The 22,495-nt window shown below is 35.6% G+C and overlaps 2 protein-coding genes across 5 annotated transcripts in view; both read left to right on the forward strand.

Annotated features, from left to right (window-relative positions):
* Positions 1–16,538, forward strand: part of LOC129266497 (uncharacterized) — a 32,529-nt gene extending 15,991 nt beyond the window's left edge. The window contains exons 8-13 of one of the 4 annotated variants that reach the window (XM_064103956.1): positions 5,343–5,523; positions 7,229–7,419; positions 8,219–8,298; positions 9,940–10,044; positions 10,199–10,327; positions 11,548–16,538. In XM_064103956.1, coding sequence (XP_063960026.1) covers positions 5,343–5,523; positions 7,229–7,419; positions 8,219–8,253 — 407 coding nt within the window. In that variant the 3' untranslated portion in view covers positions 8,254–8,298; positions 9,940–10,044; positions 10,199–10,327; positions 11,548–16,538. The remainder of the gene's footprint in view (positions 1–5,342; positions 5,524–7,228; positions 7,420–8,218; positions 8,299–9,939; positions 10,045–10,198; positions 10,328–11,547) is intronic. The other 3 variants (XM_064103957.1, XM_064103959.1, XM_064103958.1) reach the window with 3 other exon arrangements.
* A 3,418-nt stretch (positions 16,539–19,956) lies between these two features.
* LOC135154921 (uncharacterized) overlaps positions 19,957–22,495 on the forward strand; it is a 13,098-nt gene continuing 10,559 nt past the window's right edge. The window contains exons 1-3 of the mRNA XM_064103165.1: positions 19,957–20,101; positions 21,201–21,245; positions 22,404–22,448. Coding sequence (XP_063959235.1) covers positions 20,029–20,101; positions 21,201–21,245; positions 22,404–22,448 — 163 coding nt within the window. The 5' untranslated portion in view covers positions 19,957–20,028. The remainder of the gene's footprint in view (positions 20,102–21,200; positions 21,246–22,403; positions 22,449–22,495) is intronic.

A 22,495-nucleotide genomic window follows, 5' to 3' on the forward strand; every position in this document is an offset into this window, starting at 1 on the left:
TCTACTATCAATTAGATCTGATAGTCTCTTCTGTAGTGGTCTGATTAGTTACCTAACACCATTCAAGCTACTTGGTCTACTATCAATTAGGTCTGATAGTCTCTTCTCTAGTGGTCATATTAGTTACCTTACACCATTAAAGCTTCTTGGTCTACAATTAATTAGGTCTGATAGTCTCTTCTGTCGTGGTCTGATTAGTTACCTAACACCATTAAAGCTTCTTGGTCTACTATCAATTAGTTCTGATAGTCTCTTCTGTAGTGGTCTGATTAGTTACCTAACACCATTCAAGCTACTTGGTCTACTATCAATTAGATCTGATAGTCTCTTCTGTAGTGGTCTGATTAGTTACCTAACACCATTCAAGCTACTTGGTCTACTATCAATTAGATCTGATAGTCTCTTCTGTCGTGGTCTGATTAGTTACCTAACACCATTCAAGCTACTTGGTCTACTATCAATTAGGTCTGATAGTCTCTTCTCTAGTGGTCATATTAGTTACCTTACACCATTAAAGCTTCTTGGTCTACAATCAATTAGGTCTGATAGTCTCTTCTGTCGTGGTCTGATTAGTTACCTAACACCATTAAAGCTTCTTGGTCTACTATCAATTAGTTCTGATCGTCTCTTCTCTAGTGGTCTGATTAGTTACCTTACACCTTTAAAGCTTCTTGGTCTACAATAAATTAGGTCTGATAGTCTCTTCTGTAGTGGTCTGATTAGTTACTTAACACCATTAAAGCTACTTGGTCTACTATCAATTAGGTCTGATAGTCTCTTCTCTAGTGGTCATATTAGTTACCTTACACCATTAAAGCTTCTTGGTCTACAATCAATTAGGTCTGATAGTCTCTTCTGTCGTGGTCTGATTAGTTACCTAACACCATTAAAGCTTCTTGGTCTACTATCAATTAGTTCTGATAGTCTCTTCTCTAGTGGTCTGATTAGTTACCTTACACCTTTAAAGCTTCTTGGTCTACAATAAATTAGGTCTGATAGTCTCTTCTGTAGTGGTCTGATTAGTTACTTAACACCATTAAAGCTACTTGGTCTACCATAAATTAGGTCTGAGAGTCTCTTCTCTAGTGGTCTGATTAATTACTTAACACCATTAAAGCTTCTTGGTCTACTATCAATTAGGTCTGATAGTCTCTTCTGTAGTGGTCTGATTAGTTACCTAACACCATTAAAGCTACTTGGTCTACTATCAATTAGGTCTGATAGTCTCTTCTGTAGTGGTCTGATTAATTACTTAACACCATTAAAGCTACTTGGTCTACTATCAATTAGGTCTGATAGTCTCTTCTGTAGTGGTCTGATTAGTTACCTTACACCATTGAAGGTATAGTGTAATGTGTATGATTGGTTGATCTCAGACAAGGGCAATGAATCAATTTTGAAATTATTACATTCATTAAATACCTATATTATTGCTCTATTTTATCACGGAAAAGAAACTTGCATAACTTCTTTATTTTCATGATATTGAGGGGTTAAACATTTATTATAACAGATCTCGGTTAACCTATTATCCTTGGAACATTCTTGTTGACGCCCTTGGGTTAAAAAATAAATTGATATTAGAACACCGTTCGAATCATGCATATTGATGAATACGTCATGACGCATGCGCAGTATCAAGAAATCCCTGTATCAACAAAGTGCAGTACTGTGTGTATAGCTGAGTAGAAAGCAAAACGGTGCGTGCAGCCTCAATGAGCCGATGCTAGCCGGCTGGCGACACGCTTGCGCTCTGTATTAGTTTCAGATATAATCCACTATTAGCGATAGCACATACAGGATAAGAATATCATACTGAGCTACAGCTCCATGATTGTATCATACGTGGATAAGGATTCAGACACGTTGATTATCGGACGTGAATGACGAAGCAAAGGATTGCCCAAATACGGCTTACTTTCGGAATCTTACGTCATGAATCTGAAACTACTCCAAGACTAAAAGAGATACGAGAATCCCAGATATGGGCAAGGGCGGAGTTTGATTTTTATTCATGTAGATTGTAGCTCTTTTATTCACCTTTTCCCTTCATATATAGCTTGGCGTACTAAATACGGGAACTAGAGCGAGGCGCTAGCGCAGCTTACTGTATACTGACGATCCTTGGCCCTCCCCAAAGGAAAGGGGGAGGGAGGAGAGAGAAGAAAGAAAGAAGTGGATTGGTGAAAGAAAATCAGGAGAACCATCAGAAAGAGATCTGAATACAACATACCCTAATTCAATATTTTGGTGTTTTTTATCTTTCCTGAATGTTTCAGTCAGTTTCAGATTCTTTGGCTCCACTCACAAAGTACAGAGGAGAAATTGGAAAAAAAGTTAAACCAAAAATATTTAAAACTCTAAACAGACGGCCACCACCATTCTGTCTACAGCCAAGCATGAAGGGAAAGGGCGAATAGAAAAACGATTACTTTCAGTGCGGGTTCTACGATATAGAACAGGGTTTGTTTAATACGGGGTTAAATATAGGCCTAATAGCTCTATGGTAAAACATATAATGAAGATGCAACCCCAATGCAATGCAACACTTGACTATTCTTTGTTTGTTTAGATTGAACTCACGAGGTGGCAATTTGACAATTTTCAATTCCAACTTGCAACACTTGGGACACAAATAGTTTAATACTTTAATGTCTTCATAATATATTCCACAAATCTAGAGAGTATGATGAAAATGACATGGATTTTGAATGTTCGTGGGCAAAACAACTGAACCATTCGCATTTTAGACGGTATTATTAGACTTTTGCACATTTTGGGCGCATTTTCTGTGATTTTCATTTCAACTTGCATGACTTTGGACACTCATAGTTAAAAAACAAGCACATGGACCCTATATTTTTAACTTTCCTACACCTTTGATATGCATTCCTCTACAATGTAGCAGAATTTGATGAAAATGACTTGGATTTTGAAAAAAGTGCAGCTAACAAAATACTTTTTAAATTTTTTAGTAGATTCACATCTTTGAAGATTTGCTTTTTCTGACTTTTTGCACCGTTCTTGCCAAAAGAGGGCGCTGCTGACTCCAAATAGATATAGTTTTACCAATTAAAAGACGTTCTCTTACTTTGGTATACACTTTGTTATATATCTTGAAAACTTGATGAAGTTTGATGCGGTACCCACTGAGTAAAGGTGGTTTAAACTCATTTGGTGAATTCATGAGGTCTAAGAGAGGCACAATTCTCTTAATTGCGCAAGATTGCATATCATTCAAATACGGTGACTTTGAAGAACCGTAGAAAAAAACTAAGCACATGAACCTATATTATTTTTTGCATTTTCATAATGCATAGATACCAGAATAACTCTCTGCAAAATTTGGTGAAAATGGCATGGACTTCATTTTAACTGTAGAACGTCCTTAAGCGCCTGCATGTTTTGGTAATAATAAAGAGTCACCTTGGCAGTTTCTCTTCATTTTTAATGATGTTGAGAATCAGGAAATCTTAAAGCCACCGCACATCTAATGACCCGACTGGGTGACGGGAGATGTGACGTCACAGCTCTTGTCAGCTTAATAGTCGCAGACCGGTCAGAGACAAGTCGCAAGGAAATTCGGAAGGATTGGACGTGTCAAATCCTTATGACTGGATCGCAAGCTCCATCCAACTTCCAGCCAATCAGACAGCAAGTTGTGCGACGCGTATATGATAAACAATGCGCATACGCAGTAGTAAGTGCATTTTCTCAGTTGTTATGGCAAAAAGCAAAAAGCGCATGAGTGAGTCTCGGAGACAGTGGGGTAGTTGGATCGCAAGGTGTGCGGTGTCGAGGCTTATGACTACCTTGCGATTCATCTCCCCTCACTCAGTCACAAGCCAGTCGCCGACCAGTTGGGTCGTAAGGTGTGCGGTGGCCTTTAGAAAGGGACAAAAATGTCCGGATGAATATTTCACCACTCCCATTGAAGGATGTTGTTTAGTTCCTGAATTATTAAAATAAGTTTGATTGAAGCTAATCAATCCTCTCTCTACTATTCTAATGATTCAGCACTGTTGAAAATTGAATTGGATTGAATTAAATTTATTTGGCTACATTGAAAATCAACATTAAAATCATTTATAATCGCAAAGAAAATAATTTCCCGGGGTTAAGCTTAGCCCACTTCGTTTTCACACTACGTTTTAGCAAAGTGGGCTAGCACGGTAAATAGTACGGTACCATCTGGCCCTGCAAAAAAGCAGGGTTAGCCGGCTTATTGTGGTGCTAGCACCGCAATTGCGGTGCTAAGAGATGCAGTGTGAAAACGAAACAGGGCTAAGGAAAGTGGGGCTAAGCATTAGCCAATCACAGAAGTCGAATTGCACGTTAATCACGCTCTGTATAGTAAAGTCATCAATATTCATGAGCTGAGGGATAGTCCGGGGTTAAGGCATTAACCACGGTTGAGCAGATAGTATGGGGTTAAGAAAGACAGTGTGAATCGAAAAAAAAGATCGCATGGGGTTAAGGATAGTCCGGGTTTAAGGATAGTATAGGGTTAAGGAAATGCAGTGTGAAAAGCATATAATGGGACGTTGCAAGAAAGTTGAGTTGCAATTGAGTGCAAAGCTTGCGCTTGATCTACGTTCAATTGACCAAACGCAACTTGTTCTTGCAACAGGATTGAGCGTAACTTGCGTTCAATAGCAGATTTGCGTATAATCAGAAGACTTGCGCTCAATTTTGGGAGTTGCGTTCGATTTGCGTTCAATCGCAAGTTTCTTGCAACACCCCATAAGTTTGATATCAAAGCTAGAACTTATATCATCATAGAATGAAATCTGAAGCAACTAGCCCCTCCACACCCCCCAGAATGTTTGGTTGCTGTAACAGAGGGGGTGGGGGGATAGGGTCAGTTAGTAATAATGAAAGCTCTTCAATTTTTTTATATGTGTGCATACTGCATGCAGGGACTCATAAAAATTGCAGATTGGAGGACAAAGATACCAGTCTTCATGATTTTGTCTGATTTTAGGCTTTTATAACGTCCCAATTTCAGGCCATTTCAGGCTTTAAAATTCTTCATCACATATGGGGCTTTCAATGTTCTGGGGCTGTTTCATACAGCTGTTTATAAGTTAAGACGGTCTGGTGATCCTTTCTTGTAAACGATATTCACCGTTAAGTGTTCATTGGTGATTATCTAGTGCGTAAGAAAGGTTCACCAGTCGTTCTTAAAGTCGCTTTTAACTTACGAACAGCTTTATGAAACAACCACTAGGCTTCGTTTCAGGTCCAGTGAATAAAACTGACTGGTATCTCGACCTATAGTACAAATGGCCTGCTCATAAATAATTGCAACAACTCAACTTGCATTTATCATCCATACACAGGGATACCAAATAATAGCTACGGTAAAGAGCTCGTCAGGGCGTTTGTGAAGCATCGTAGAAAGATGAGAAAGAGGGCAGGATGTGAAGATGACAGGAAGGAAGACTCTGGAAAACAAATAACCAGGATGCTGAAGTGGGCCGGGGGATTAGATTTGGTTACAAAGAAGGAGGTTCTTAATCAGTAAGTATCATTGCTGGTGGATGTTTCTTAAAGCTGTCTGTGAGTTACGAATGACGTTTGCAAATAACTTGCGATATATCCATATTAACCTGGGGGGCGTTTCATCAATATTTTCGTCCGACAAGTTGTCAGATCTGACAACTTTCCTGGAATCTGATTGGTTGAGAAGCACTGTTACTATAGTAACTGTCGGATAAAACAGGACTTGTCGGATAAAACATCCGACAAGTCCTTTCATGAAACGCTCCCCAGATTTGGCACCTGTAAACATGTTCCAGTCGTGGGTAAATTCATGCATAACTTTGCAGCTTTGTGAAACCTTACCTTGGTAAATGTGATGGGCTAAAAATCACTTTCCAGTCTAATTGAATGACACTATCTTTCTAAAGCAAAGCTGTAGATATTCATCCAATAGCTTGCAGAGGAAGAGATAGTTTGGCTCGTCACCCAAGATAGGTGATTAATTGCTTTAAACCTATCTAGGCCGGGGTATTTTGGGAGTTCATATGGCCGGGGGGGGGGGGGGGGGGGGCCTTGAGATCTCGGCCGTTGATTGCGCGATCGCACCGAAAAATTGGCATGCAGGTTGCCTGGGACTTAATCTACAAATTTCTATAGTAATTTATTTCATGCGAATCGCTGTTAAGTGATTACGCTAATTTATGCATAGTTAGTATACGAAATCATACTTTTTTCCTCTAACTTATTTATGGTACAGAAACTCTTTGTGGTGTTCTTAGCCAGTATACATGAAAAAATTGCAATATCAAATCATTTTCTTATGTATTATATTGTTTTTTGCAATTTCTTATGTATTTCTTTGTTTTTACCCTTTGTTATTCATTGTTTTTTTCAATGAAATTTGTTGGGGACTCTTCTGAGATCATAAAAAACATAAAATAAATACATTTAGACCAGCTAAACTATAGATAATCATACATTTCCGAATTTTGGTTAAAAACACAACTTGCATTGACTTTGTACACAAAACCATGTTTTTTAGCAATTTTTGGTCTAACTTGCACTTACATGATGTTGCGTAATTTCCGAACCACGTACCTGGGTGATGCAAAATTGGTCTCAAAAGTTGCGCAAGACTTGAAAGTAAAAAGTCAGCGAGCGGCGCAGTAAAAAAAATTTGCGCGGCAAAAATATCACGCGATTCGTTGAGGGGGGCCTCCAAGGCCCCCCCCCCCGGCCTAGATAGGGTTAAGTACCACATCTGAAACCATTATTACGGTAGCAAGGTTACAGTGACATCACAGAGGAATTTCACCACCAATGCTTGTTAGGGTATCTTTGAATATAATACATACTTTGATAGGTAAAAGGTTCACCGACTGAGATTTAGCTCTTGTCAAAGACGTTTAAAAATCCCAAATACACTCAATGTTACATAATTCAATAACTGCCAAGTTGGATGGAATAATCATAGCCTAGGTAGACATACATGTAGAAGTAACTTTTTCAGAACAGATTATCTCAATTGTGTGCTACTACATTGACTTAGTTACGTTCATACATATACAAATATTTATATGATACTTCAGAGCAGATTATCTGAATGATGTGCTACTACATTGACTTAGTTACGTTCATACAAATATTCATTTGATACTTCAGAGCAGATTATCTAAATGATGTGCTACTACATTGACTTAGCTACGTTCATACAAATATTGATTTCATATTTGTGTGCATACAGGATAGTCTCAAAGCTTTGGAACATGGCTCCAGAAACAGCCTTTGGATATCTTGCCTCATTGAAAAGGTTCATCCGTTTCCTCATAACAGAAGAGGAGGCAAGTGAAGAACTGACTTTTGAGAAAATCACACGTTGCCTTTATCGGTGCGAAGATTTTATGGAAAGTCTGGCTGAACGCATCGTGAACAGTAGTAAGTACTTGTCATCTTTCAGCTCTGTTCATGAGTGAAAAAATTATTCATTGTTTTTGTTTGGTCATTTCTCTTGTGGAAGAACAGGGTTTATAAGATGCAATCTATTTCAAAAGCTCACAGTATCTATGACTTCCTATATTATAATCTAGCTCTCAATGCCTGTACTTTGAAAAGGAAGTAAGGAACATGTATTGAATTTCATTTTTAACGTGCTTACATGTTACATATTGATTTCTCCTTTCAGGCAAGATTTCATACCAAAAGAAATTATGCTCATCTGCTATTTAAACGTGCTATTAATCATATACAAATTTTGCTCTTTTACGGGCAATAACAAAGCGGTTAATTTCAGTTTGTTAAAGATACTGGAAATACCAGTTATGGTAATGATCTCAAAATGAGTTTGAGAATCCAATATTATTACCACCAAAGTGTCTGTATGTGCAATGTATAAATGAAAAATATGTGCCAAATAGCTCTGGAAGAAAATGCTTAATTGCTGAGAAATGAGCAAAATAAGCACAGAACTCTATCGAATGTCAGGTATTTTTCGAAGAAATACTAAGACACTGTCCCACATATGCATTTCTATGTTAGTAATCTTCAGAATTATCAATTTTGAGCTAAGATTTCATGATTTAACCAAGATAAGTTTACATTAATGTACCAGATCTAGATGTATGATATTTTTACAATTGACCTTAATTTCAAAGTAGGTTCGGATATGTATATGGACCTGCATGCTATCAACACCTATTATAACAATCACTCTTTCTTATATTTACTATCCTATCAGGGTCAGCAGGAAGATCAAAGCCCACATCAGAATGAGGATTTAGGTAGAATATTCACACACACTTCAGGTAGGAGAGTGAGGTATGTACACTTTACATACATTCAATGGTGTCGATCTGCAGAAAATTCTATTCATCTGGGGGGAATATGAGGTATTGTACAACGCCTACTTAGCTTGTTTTACATGAGCAAATGGGAGGCTGAATGTCAAACATTTGTATCGTCGCACACAAGACGTACCATCCAAAATGTATTGTTGCACGGCTTTAGGAGGTGACGTCACAATACAATTTAATTTATTGCGCTCAGTAAAAATGAAGGTGCAATATGCGTATAAGCCTACTGGCTAAATGCGCAATGCTGCCCAAGGTCATGTACGCTTGTGGGATTTTGTTTTTGCTTTCAATTTTTTTCTCCCTTTTCAGAGATTACTGCAAGGAAAAACTCTTTGTTTTTTTTTCATATTTTTGCTAAATTCTGAGGCACACAAATAGCGAATATTCTTATTCTTGCAATGGTGCGAGATTTTGCATTTGGTGAAAAAAAGAGACGCTCATAGAGCATCTTTCTTTCACCTCATGCAAAATCTTGCATCATCGCTCTCATGCCTATTTGCTATTTGTATAATAATACAAAGCGCCATCCCCCTAATGAATAGATAGCACAAGCGGATCGATGCCCATGCATACATGTGTGTATTTATGGAATTTAAGGACATATATTTCAAGTTCATTCTTCCATTTTGTCTTAGTAGAAACAAGATTTATACTGATTTTCCCCATGATGATGATGTCATGATGAGGTCATATTTCATGCATTTGAGATATAAGTGTAATCAAATCTCACTGATTATTTGACATTTGACATGAATATTTGGACATGAAAAGGTCAAAGAGCAGTTGGGTAAACACAGGATATACTTTATATCAACATTAAAAACTGACGCATAGATTAAGATTTTAAATTGTCAAAATATTATCAAAATTAAATTTCTTTGAAAGTAGGATACAAGGTTTGTGGAGTATCAGCAATTATGCAAGTAGAATTTATAATCCCTTTGCCAAGATCTGATAAACTTCAGGTCAGTAAACTTTTATGACAAATTTTGCTTATTAGAATTTGAAATCCAGATCAAATCCCATGAAATACAAATTGCTTTCATTGTACAAATCACATGACATGAATGACATTCTACCACATCAAGATCAAAAGTCAACCTTCAATATATCTGAAAGATACTTGCTGTATAGAGCATGTAGTTCATTATGACGTCATCGAGCGTAGTTGTGCTCTATGCTGCACATCGCATTGCTTTCATTGTAGTACACGATGTATATTTCACGTATTCGCGCACGCGCCCTTAATACCATGGTCACATTTGTTCTACGGCAGCTGTACGGCGAGTCGAAAACAGCCGTTTTAACATTTTTTGTCAAACTACATATAGGTGGTTTGAATCAAAATTAATAAAACGGCTGTATTCGACTCGCCGTACAGCCGCCGTAGAACAAATGTGACCATGGTATAACTGTTGAATAGGCTCTCATATTCAAAAGCAAATTTTGTACAGGAGCCTATGAGATATTCGTCGGATTTCGGTCCTTTTTAGGGAAACGCGCCGATACTGCACGGGCAATTCATGCAGACTAAAATTCACGTTTTTAATGCGTCGCTAGAACACTCTATATAGATTTTTGTTCTCTTTCCTTTGAATAATAACAGGTTTCTCAGAGTGGAGGAGGCTTGGCAATGGTCTGGGATTATGTTCTAAATGGATTATGATGGAAGTAATATCAGATGAAAGAGGAGATTCTAAGATTTACATTGGTAGGTCATTTGTCTATTTTATTTGTGATTAAGTTATGATAAATCATCGCTAAATCTCGGTTTTGTTTTTTCTGGGACGCACTGTATATATATATATATGTATATATATATATATATATATAAATTTTTTTCTTTTTCCTTTGAATGATAACAGGTTTGCCAGAGTGGGGGAGGCTTGGCAATAGTCTGGGATTATGTTCTAAATGGATTATGATGGTACTATGATGGCAGACAACTGATACAAGCACTACTGTATTCAAGATGAATATATGCAGAGATAGAGGTAAAAGTAAATGATTAGTGTTGGATGGCTCTGAACAGGAATCAAGATGAATGTACATGTATGCAAACATAGAGGTAAAAGTGAATGAATAGTGTTGGATGGCTCAGAACAGGATACCAGAAATATTCCATGAGTTAGGGAATATTGGTTGAATAGTGATTAGCTTAATATTAGATTTAACAAGAGAATATTTTGGGTATCAAATGAAGAAAAGCCATCTAATATAATTATTGTTTTAAAAGATGCAGACTAGACCAAAAAGTGGAATTGGCAAACCGTATATAATCAAAAGCTTATAAACTGCAAAACAACAATAAACTTTATGCATTTTCACAGATTACCAGCCAAGTATTTTGCTTCAGAATAGCTCCAATTATCAGGCCTTTTCATTGGGCTCAAGACTGTGATGTCATGTTGTGTTAAAAGCATTGTGATTCCATAGGTTTATGCGCAGAAAAATGTGATGATTTTTCTGCCGTTAAGATGACTCATTTGGTTTTCTTCACTTCCATCACATAGAGGTATCATAAATGTCTTTTTCTGCAAGTTTGAATTGATGACAATTTTATGTCCCTATTATTAGCTGCAGCTTTCCAGTTTTATCTGCATTCAGATCATGTATTATAGCAACTTTTCCAAACATAGCAATTTAGGCCCAATAAGATCCAAATAAAGAAATCACAAAAATTCTAGTGAAGACTTTAACTGTTTCATACAATCATGTGTCATGACCTAATGGTTTTATGTCTCTCCACTGCATATAACAAGGTACAGGTTCAAATCCCACCATGGCTCCAACGTCTTTTGGCAAGACACTAATGGGGTGTTGCAAGAAACTTGCGATCAATTGCAAGTCTATTTTCATTCCTGAAATCAAGCATATGCCATTCATTTTAATAGTTCCATATTTGTGATTGATTGCATCTGCTTTATGAAACAAGGGGTGTAATCTGATTTGCTATAGTTAAAAGTGATCAATCAATTGTAAAATTGCAGTAGAATGTTAACAAATATTTTCTTGCAACACCCCCAAAGACTGATAAAAATTGCCAGTGTAAAAAGTCTTTTAGTAAATTTATATTATAGTTTTATATTTATGATATATAGTTTTTTATACATATTTATTTGTATAGTTTTATAGTTTATATCGTAATTTATACTATACTATATTTCAAAATTTTCATGCTAATTGTGAATTATAAATTGTCATTTCTCAACAGGATTACATAACAAGAAGCGCTCAGGACTGACAGGTTTGCTGGACTGCTGTTCCCATTCCACATGGAGCCATGTTTGGCAAATCGTTAATATCAGATCATAAATTGAGTATTCTGTGATGATATGATACCTTGAGTTAAATACTAAATGGTCTTCAATGATTATACTCACGCTTGTAAATTTGTGAACTCAGTTCCTTGTAGAATAGGGTATTGACTATTTAGAATAACCAGGAGAGATTTTTTTTAATCTAAAAAATCTGTGGGATACATACTCCTTGTGATAGATGATGAATAAACTTGAAAGCATTGGTATGTTAGGAGTAATATCTTCTACTCAGTACAAAATTATTCAGGAAGCCAGGGTAACTTTGTAGAACGGGTGTTACATGTTTGTGCTCACTGCACTTTGTTCTTGTTATTAGTCTCGCTGCCGAGATTTGGATCCTTTGAAGTTTATGAATTTGATTAATAGGGAGACTGTGCAATGAGCTATTACAAAAATCAGTGCATGACATTACAAGAGCATGAACTATTTTTCTTTTGTCTTAAAATTTGTACTTTAGAAAGGTAGTTAGCTACCCACTTTAGACTTTTGTACTTGTGGTCGGTGACAGACCCATTAAATGTGGACTGTTTGTTTTTTCCGTTTGAAGTAAAAAAGGAACACAATAGAAGGGTTGTTTACCAAAACAATCAGGGTATACAATATAATATCTGTGCATCATTCAAATAAATATGTGTACTGTAATCTACGATAGCAAGACATTGTGCAATGTTAGAGCAACCTGCAAGAGACAAAATGTAAAGAATATTTAATGTTTTCTGCTCAATATTGTCCATATCTGGCATTTTGGGGACAAAATTGCTTTTTAATTTTGTTTTAAATTCAGGTTCAAATCTTTTTATCTCTGTCTTTAGCAATTATTAAAGTCCATGATATCTGACAAGGCTTCTTCATACGATGTTACCCAATATTGAATGGTATGCAGATATTGAAGTATGTAGCCTACTAATTTAGATCTTTTAGCATATGGTTAATTTCTTAGACTTTTTGTATGCTTCCTTGGAATACCAATCTATGATAGTCAAGTCTAACCGCTTCATTTACCAGGTGACACGACTGGTATGTTTCATTAGCGTACAATTGGGAAAGCTTTTATTACATTGCCTACTTTAAACTAATTGGCTATAATTTAACCCATTGCTAAATACTGATCATGACGGGACACCTTGGTATTCTTTAAATGGGATAACAAGCATATTTTAGAATAACATGAATAATCGTGCTCATTTGCTCTGGATTATTTCAGCAAGAAAAGACTTATGTGTTATCATGCTAGTAATATAATAATAATAATAATAGAGAGTATTTCTAAAGCGCCAAATCCACATTGATTATGTGCTCAAGGCGCTGCGAAAAGGAAATAAGAGAAAATTTCAGGAAGGGACAAAGATAAAAAGAATGACAGTCATGACAATGAAAGGAAACTACTGGAAGGCAATTTTAAACAAATGGGTTTTTAGAGTAATTTTGAAATTATCGATATTTGAAATACTACGAATGGAATATGGCAACTGATTCCATAAGGATGGCCCAGCATGTGCAAATGACTGATCCCCCCATGATTTCTTGGATTTAGGAACTGTAAGCAATTTAGAATCAGAAGATCTTAAACGTCGAGGATTGTATGGCATCAACAAATTAACATTATATTCTGGGGAAGATCCATGGATACAGTGACAAACTAACAATAATAACTTAATTACAATACGGTACTCGATGGGTAACCAATGCAGTGAGGACAGAACTGGAGTTATGTGAGTAGAGCGTCTGATAAGGGTAACAATACGGGCTGCAGAATTCTGTAATTTTTGTAAGCGTGAGAGTTGGGATTGTGGAAGGTGAAACAAAAGAGTTAGTCTTTACATGTTAGTGTCTTTACATGTTAGTCTTTTACTGCTGAAAATCAGTTCAGTTATCCATACTGACTGTATGTACTATTAGAACAGAGGTGTCTGGTGACAGTTTGAGGGGATAAAGTCATCTGTAAGATTACTTTGTATTTGGCGTATGTAAACCATCATGTAGAGTGGCAAAGTGTGGATTGACGCCTTGTCAAAGGATGCTAGGCCATGGTGGGATTCGAACACTCGACCCTCTGATTACAAGGCAAGAGTCAGAACCGCTACACCACGGCGCTTCCACAGTTTCGTAATATCTGATTATAAATTGAATGTTCTGTGATGATATGACACCTTGGCCCGTATTCTAAAGTCAGGTTTAACTTCAACTCAGGTTTAAAGTGGTTTAAGTATGGAAAGCCAATTGTTACATAAATTACTAACAGTAGAGATATCATATTTCAGCTCATTTGGTTCTCAAATCATTCATAATTATATTATATAGGAAATATAAAAAGATGATTGTCTTCACCATTGAAGAATCAGGAAAGAGCACAATAAACATAAAAATATACAACTTAAAATTTTTTTGACATTTTTGGCTTCCCATAATTATAGCAGAATTAGACCTAGGTCTAAGTTAAACCCGACTTCAGAATACGGGCCCTTGAGTTCAATACTGAAGGTTCTTAAGTGATTATACAGCATAAGCCTCTTATCAGCTTTGTTCCAAAACTCACTGCTGAGCAGAGGACACCTTGATAGAACAAATGCTGTAGAACTGGGTATTGACTGTTCAGAATAACCAGAAGAGATTTGTTGTTTGATCTCAATTATCTTTGGGATATGTACTCTTCCTTGTGATAGATGGTGAATAAGCTTGAAAGCATTGGTATGTTAGGAGTAATATCTTCTACTCAGTACAAAATTATACAGGAAGCCAGGGTAACTTTGTAGAACGGGTGTTACATGTTTGTGCTCACTGCCCTTTGTTTTTGTTATAAGTCTCTCGCTGCCGAGGTTTGGATCCTTTGAAGTTTATGAATTTGATTAATAGGGAGACTGTGCAATGAGCTATTACAAAAATCAATGCATGACATTACAAGAGCATGAACTATTTTTCTTTTGTCTTAAAATTTGTATTTACTTTAGAAAGGTAGTTAGCTACCCACTGTAGACTTTTGTACTTGTGGTCGGCGACAGACCCATTAAATGTGGACTGTTTGTTTTTTCCCTTTAATGTAAAACAGAACACAATAGAAGGGTTGTTTACCAAAACAATCAGGGTATACAATATACCTTCTGTGCATTATTCAAAGAAATATGTGTACTGTAATCTCAAATCTACGATAGCAAGACATTGTGCACTGTTTGAGCAACCTGCAAGAGACAAATTGTATAGAATATTTTACATGTCTTCTAAAAATTTACCATATCTGGCATTTTAGGGACAAAATTGCTGTTTCATTTTTTTTAAATTCAGGTTCGAGTCTTTTTATCTGTCATTAGCAATCATTAAAGGCCTTGATTAGTGACAGGTCTTTTTCAGGTGATGACATCCAATATTGAATGGTGTATAGATGTTGAATTATGTAGCTTACTATTTAAGACCGTTCAGCATATGATTAATTTCTTTAAAAACTTTTTGTATGCTTCCTTGGAATACCAATCTATGATAGTCAAATCTAACCGCTTCATTTACCAGGTGACACGACTGGTAGGGCTGGTATGTTTCATTAACGTACAATTGGGAAAGCTTTCATTACATTGCCTACTTTAAACTAATTGGCTTTAATTTGACCCATTGCTAAATACCGATCATGACGGGATACCTTGGTATTATTTAAATGGTATAACAAGCATATTTTAGAATAACATGAATAATCATTAGAGTAAACAATTATTTTGTCTTGCGAAGTTGTTGAAACTGTCTACAAGTTTCAACCACTTCGCGAGACAACCAAATAATCATCTACTCTATTAGATTCACCGCCATGATGAACATCTATAGAATGAATAATCATGCTTGTTTGCTCTGGATTATTTTAGCAAGATAAGAGTTGATTATGTATACCAGTAATTCAGTGTTATCTTACATGTTAGTCTTTTACTGTTGAAATTCAATTAAGTTATCGATACTGACTGTGTTTACTATTAGAATTATGGTGACAGTTTGAGGTGAATAAGTCATCTGTAAGAAAACTTTGTATTTGGAAGTATGTAAACCATCATGTAGGACCAATTTGAATTAAAACAGTCAGTTTACATGTCGTCATATGATCGAGGCATTTTATGATCTAAGGTGGGCAAAAAATGAAAATCTGTTTTTTGGTTTTTTTTTTGTTTATTTCAAAGTAATTCTGCATTTGCTCATTTCTAATCCGGAACCATTAATATCAACTCAATATCCCTTTTTTCTTTTTTAATTTTTTTTTACAAATGAATATACTCATGATTCTTTTTCTTACTAGATTCAGTTCTATTTGTACAACTTTTGTTTAATGTAATATGATTTGATCTCCAGACACTTCCTGTACATGGGACAGGGTAGACCTTGCATTCATGTGTACATGTGTATGTCTATTTTAATGAAAGACAGTTCTTTTCACATCGTGTTGATACAGTACTACCAAGGAGTTGGTTTTTATCCTACTAAATATGATTTTTAAGGGGATAGTGAGACTGAATATAATTTCGCCTTTGAAATAGGGTTTTTGAGACTTTTTTGTATTTTTTTCAAAATTTGAAACAAAAATACGATTTTAAACTGGAAAATATGATAAAAAGAAATCATTATTTTTTTCTCCCAAATTGTGGTTGACATCTCTGGTGATGGATGTGTTTTCTGTGTAATTTTTAAAATGTTTTTGCCTGAATTCTTGCTAGTATTGATGTAACAGCCAAGATCAGGGGGATGAGAGAGGGATGCTGTACTTTGTTTTACTGCCGTCCTCCTTCGCCTTCAAAGTGATATTTGAAATACAGGTAGTCCAGTAAAGTACTATTCTTTTATACCAATATGTACATTTTATAAATTATTTCATGCTGACGTTTTGCAAAGAATTCTAATAAAGATATTTGAAGCAAAAAAAAAAAATATATATATATTGTAATGGCAGTATTATTCAGTAGCCTCCCACTTTGGATTGTATCTACATTCCTGATTTTATTGGTGTTTGTGGTTGTTCTTTTTAATGATAACTTCATCTTACCCTAAAAATAATTGATAACTTGCTACTTGGTGGAAACTCATTCGAACTCGAGATGACATTACTTTTGGGGTGATAACCATTTCTTTTTTGTTTTGTTTTTTGCTTGTCAAATTTATTTTGGTCGAAAAGACCTTCCATTTTGGGGTGATAACCTTTTTCCCCCTTTTTTTTTGGCTTGTCAAATTTTCCATCCCCGGTCCCTCTGCCTTTGGGTAGAGATTTCCGTCCATGTTAGGGAGGGAGATGTAAAATTGATGAGTAAGAAGAACATAGATTCAGGAAGAGATACATGTATGGTGCAGGAGGAAGGCAATAAGGTTGTTCTGAAAGAGGAGGATGCCCAAGTCAGAAATAATTGGAAAGAGAGGGTGTCATCTTGGTAGGAGAGTAGGAGAGTCCAGTAATCCTTCATTAGAGGAAAAATGATGAATGAAATATGATGATGATGAATACAATGGTAACCATGACGGCAGTGATGATGATGGTATTGATGGCCTTGGTGATGATCATGAGATGTTGATGGTGTTGATCAAGATCATGACGATAGTGATGTGATGATCGTTGTCTTCTGTCTTAACCCATACCACTGATGTTTTGAATAAACAGTGTACCCAAATTTGAAATTTAGTTCAGCATGTGATGTTGCTTCTTATACATGTACTTAAGTTTATCTCGTGTGCAATTTGTATCCCGCAATTTCATTCAAAGTGCCAAAAATGAATGAAAAAATGACTAAAATCTTCATTGGACATACACAAATTTCCTTTAAAAATTCTTAGAAATCAATTCATAACGCGACTGGTATATGTGATTATTTCTATGTAAAAAATTCTGATATACTTCCCCCAATAATTCACCTTGAGAAAAATGAAAAATTACCATTTATCATCTCCACATGATAATCTTTGAAAAATAAAGACCAGTAGGCTATATACAGACTGAATTGCAAAAACAAAATGTTATAAGAAATAAAGGGAAAGGCTTTAAGCGCTCGCTTGCTTCGCCTGCTTGCATTTTAAGTATCCCAACCAATGACGCATTTGCTTTAATGTAATTTTAAGGAATATAGCATTTTGTAATAGCTGAAAACTTATTTTCGGCTCTCTCGCTCATATCACTCGCAGAATGACAAGAATGACAAAATTGCGAGGTCAAAGTTTTAAGTCCCCTATTTTATTGAAAGCCATTCCCTCAGCTCGAAATGGATCCGACCACCATACCAGATTATATCCGTTTTCATACGGGCAAAAAAAAAGGGAAGAAGAAAAAATCGGCTCCCATCATCTTTCTGTGCTTTTGTGGCTTTAAAATCTAAATTCTATTTTTTGTTGTCTCTCTTAAAACAATCATGTTGATTTGTTTGATTAATCTATACCTCTCACACGATTTCCCAACGTGATAAATAATCACCAACATGACCAAGGAACGATTTTTTTTTCTACAAGGGGGTGTTGACGTAAATTTGAAAAGCAAAAAGGGGTTAATTTCGCTACAAAATGGAGGTCAAATCGGTCCCGAGAAATTTGAAAGCGCCCCACCCTAAAAAAAGAAGAAAAGAAAGAAAGAAAAGGTTTTACTACAAAATGAAGGGCATTTCGGTTGATTTTTTAAAAGTTTTTACACATCTTTCAGAATACCTGCATGGGAGTTGCCTATGGAGAATAATACACTCATCACCCCCCCCCCGGCACACCTGCTTTCCAGGGCTATGTAAATAATAATTTTTAACGATTTTTTAAAAGGCGCCTCTTGTAGCCTAGCCACGCAAAAAACATAGGCACCGCTTGACCCCCCCCCCCCTTTTGCCAAACCTGGATCCGTCTATACCCATGATCATGGTGGCAATTGCTCAGCCGAGTTGACTATTTTGAACTCGGAGTGAACCCAAAGGCATTAATATTTTCTGATTTTATTTGATCTTCATTCCAATGCGTTAGTAAATAGATTATCTGGGCTCAGTTTACCAAGTGTCGTAAAAAGTTGCACTCAGACATGATACTCTATCTGTTTAATAAGTGTATACTCCCGGTGTATACTTAACAGAGAAACAAAAATCATTTCGTGACTTGGCAGAGATAAGACAAATTAGGCCTATAATAAAGAAAACCGCGGATCCTCCTTGATATTTTTCATTTGAAGGGGTGCATAGATCGGACAGGCCTGAAGAAAGGTCATCGGTCCAAAATAGAGGATATTTTTTCTTCCCAAAATCTTGACAAAGCAAAAAAAAAACCAAAACACACACAAAAACGAAACATTAGAAAAAAAAAACCCAAAAAAGAATAAGGTTATCGTTCCGAAATGAACGCATTTACGGTGGTGCGCTATTCTTTTTTCCTATTTTTTACGGTGTGTCCCACCTCCTGGAACCACACCTGACAAGTATATGCCTACCTACCTGTGCATAAAGAATTGGAGACAATTATTGTCTTCCTATAATCATGAAAATTAGGAAAACCCAGGGGCGGCGCTACATGGGGTGGGGCGAGTCAGGCGACTACCTAGCTCCTATGATTTTTTTTCAGGATTAAGAGAGAAAGAGGGAGGGGGTACTCAAGAAAGAAGAAACATTGAAGGAAAGTAAGGTGATTTAATTTTTAGGCCTATCAAAAACAAATGCTCTTAAAATCCATTCTAAAGCAAAATAAATTATAAACTTAAAACTGAGAATTCCTTCAACATAATATTTATCAGATGATCTGTCAACTTTGATTGATTTTTGATTGGCTGAGATCGCATGCACTGTTACCGTGATAACTGATAAAAAGAACTTTGTGGGATAAAACAAGTCATTTCATGAAACGCTCACTTGTGATAGTACAGTGGTGATGAGATAGGTCTACGCACATTTAATTTTGAAACACGAAAACATTTTGTAATTCATTTTATCGAGACATGATAGAGAGTCTCTTGAACCTTTGTACAGAGTATTATAAAATCAAGGCCAATGTAAGTTCAAGTAAACATATCTCGTTTATTTCATGCAAACGAAGTACTTGTCTGCGTGACAAAATTTTTAAGGGGCGGAGAGGGGGGTGCCAAAAAATGGAGCTGGTTCGGTTTGAATTTAAATGTCTAAAATCAACGTGTAAGACAGAGAAAGGGCATATAATAAAGAGAAAAAGAAAGAGAGAGAGGGGGGGGGTAAATATATTGTGGGTGGGGAAGGGGGGGGGGGGGGGTTGCAGGAGAAGAGACTCCGACCGGGCGTTAGCAGTTATCAGCAAAATCGTGACGAGCTAGGTATCATAAAATCATAAAATCATTTTTAACAAGTCTGTTTCAAATTAGTTTTACCACTACAACTCTATCTTTCATCGGAATAGAACGCCGTTTCAATCTGCTTTTGACTATACACAGCGAAATCATGGTTTCTATTCAAACATCTTGTGTTTTGTTACTTTTAGTTGTATTATATTCAGGATTTTCAAAGACAGATGGTGAGAAGATAGTGCTTTTGAAATATTTTGAATGTGACTAAGTTTTAAGTTGTTGTAATTCTCTCTTCAAATTAAATATAGGTCCAGATGTTCGGTCAATTTGCAAAATAAAATAGCGCTCTGTTGCCATTTTATAGCTCCTTTTACTGACATCTACTTATTTTCATATAAATCAAAGATTTATTCATTACATGTTCTATCCTATTTGCGATTTTTTTAATGCGTGAAGCAGATAATTTTCTGTTGAAAAATATTCGTACGTGTGTTTTTATCTTTCGTTGAGTTATGAACATATATTTCCTTTGTTTCTTCATCCATTACTACCTTCAGTATTAAAAAAAATTAGCATATCATATCATATCATATCATATATCATATCATATATATCATGTCATATCATATCATATATCATATCATATATATCATATCATATCATATATCATATCATATCATATATATCATATCATATCATATCATATCTATCATATCATATCATATCATATATCATATCATATCATATCATATATATCATATCATATCATATCATATATCATATCATATCATATCATATCATATATATCATATCATATCATATCATATATCATATCATATCATATATATCATATCATATCATATCATATCTATCATATCATATCATATCATATATCATATCATATCATATCATATATATCATATCATATCATATCATATCATATATCATATCATATCATATCATATATATCATATCATATCATATCATATCATATCATATCATATATCATATCATATCATATCATATCATTTTATCATTTTTATCTTTATTTTTGAATACTGACTTATTTAACGATCGATTTTTTTTTCCAATGACCCATGTGAGAATAAATTTCAAAATCTCTATAATCACATGCCTAATTTACTAGTATCCAAAACCACATGCCTAATTTACTAGTATCCAATTTTTCGTTATTCAATTGTTGTTGGCTCTCACATTCTCAGTAACTATAAACTGCCCATATTTGCCTACATAAATCTTGACTTACAAACTTTAACTGTTTTTAATTTATGTGTTCACAATATTCTCTTTTGTCTTTAATCTAAGCACTCACAACGAGTATGTTTACTGGTACTACAGCCATCATGCTGGGTAAGACATCATCTTTTAGAGTTTCATTACACATTGGCCCTTATTCTGAAGTAGGGTTTCACCATAAAGATGTATACTAATTACGCGTTATTAGTATATATCTCTATCGGTTTCACTAAGACCATTAAGTCCGGGGTTCGATCCCCGGCCGCGGCACTTATGCCCGTGAGCAAGGCATTTAATCTACGATGCTCTTTTATCCTGCTTTCAAATAAATGGAAATGCTATATGCATTATTGGTAACTAGGTGTGCACTTGTTTGTTAAAAAAAAAAAAAAAATTAATTCTGTGCTAAAATTATGGAAAGCCAAAAGTTAAAAAATTATGTTTATATTGTATATTTCTTATGTTTACTATTTGGATTCATTTTTCTTTCATTATGAAAAAAAAATACTTCAGTTATCATTCCAAGCCAATTATGAACAATTTGGGTGTCATAATAACGTGAATGTGTACTGTTAAGGATTTCTGCTCCAATTGGCTCTCCATAGTTAAACCACAACTTTCAATCAGGGTTTAATTTAAACCCGAGTTCAGAATAAGGGCCATAGTGTAGAGACATATGCTTTCGAGTGGATCTGATTCGATCATGGACCAGAGTATAGCAGGTCCATGATTCGATCTAGTATAGATTCTGAGTGGCTTAGATCTGGTTTGGACGGGAGTGTGCGGCTGATGGTTCAAAACCCATACCCATATTTACGGGCCATTTTGGCTAAAAAGGTACCCATTATTAGGAATCTATTAAAATTGGACAGGCAACAACAAAACGAGAAAAGAAAAAAAGATAATTCCCCCAAATTGGAGGAGAATATGGACCCATGTTTAAGGCCAGTATCTAAGAATTGGGGCTAAGTTTAGGTATTTTCCAGCATAAAACCATGCCCCATGTTTAGGGATTTCTTCTAAAGAGAGACCAATTCCAGCGGCACATCCCCGGGCACCACCACTATACGAGAAATATTCAAGCTCATTTTGGCGTCATATTTAGTGAAGTATAATCGACAGAAGTTTATTCTCCAGCAGATCCTATCCTTTAGATTAGAATTTTATTAGAATACTAGAATAGCTTGTAATACTTATCCCTCTTAAAAACACCGAATCTACTTGTATGGATGTGATAAAAGTAATACTCATCATTTACTGCAAACTTTTCAGGAAGCACGGAAGACGCAATGACGTCATCTCAATCAACTGAATCAGGTAAACAACACTGGTGGTGGTGATGATGATGATGATGATGGTGGTGG

This window comes from Lytechinus pictus, chromosome 8 (genome assembly GCF_037042905.1).
Source record: "Lytechinus pictus isolate F3 Inbred chromosome 8, Lp3.0, whole genome shotgun sequence".
In the NCBI taxonomy this organism is placed as follows: domain Eukaryota; kingdom Metazoa; phylum Echinodermata; class Echinoidea; order Temnopleuroida; family Toxopneustidae; genus Lytechinus; species Lytechinus pictus.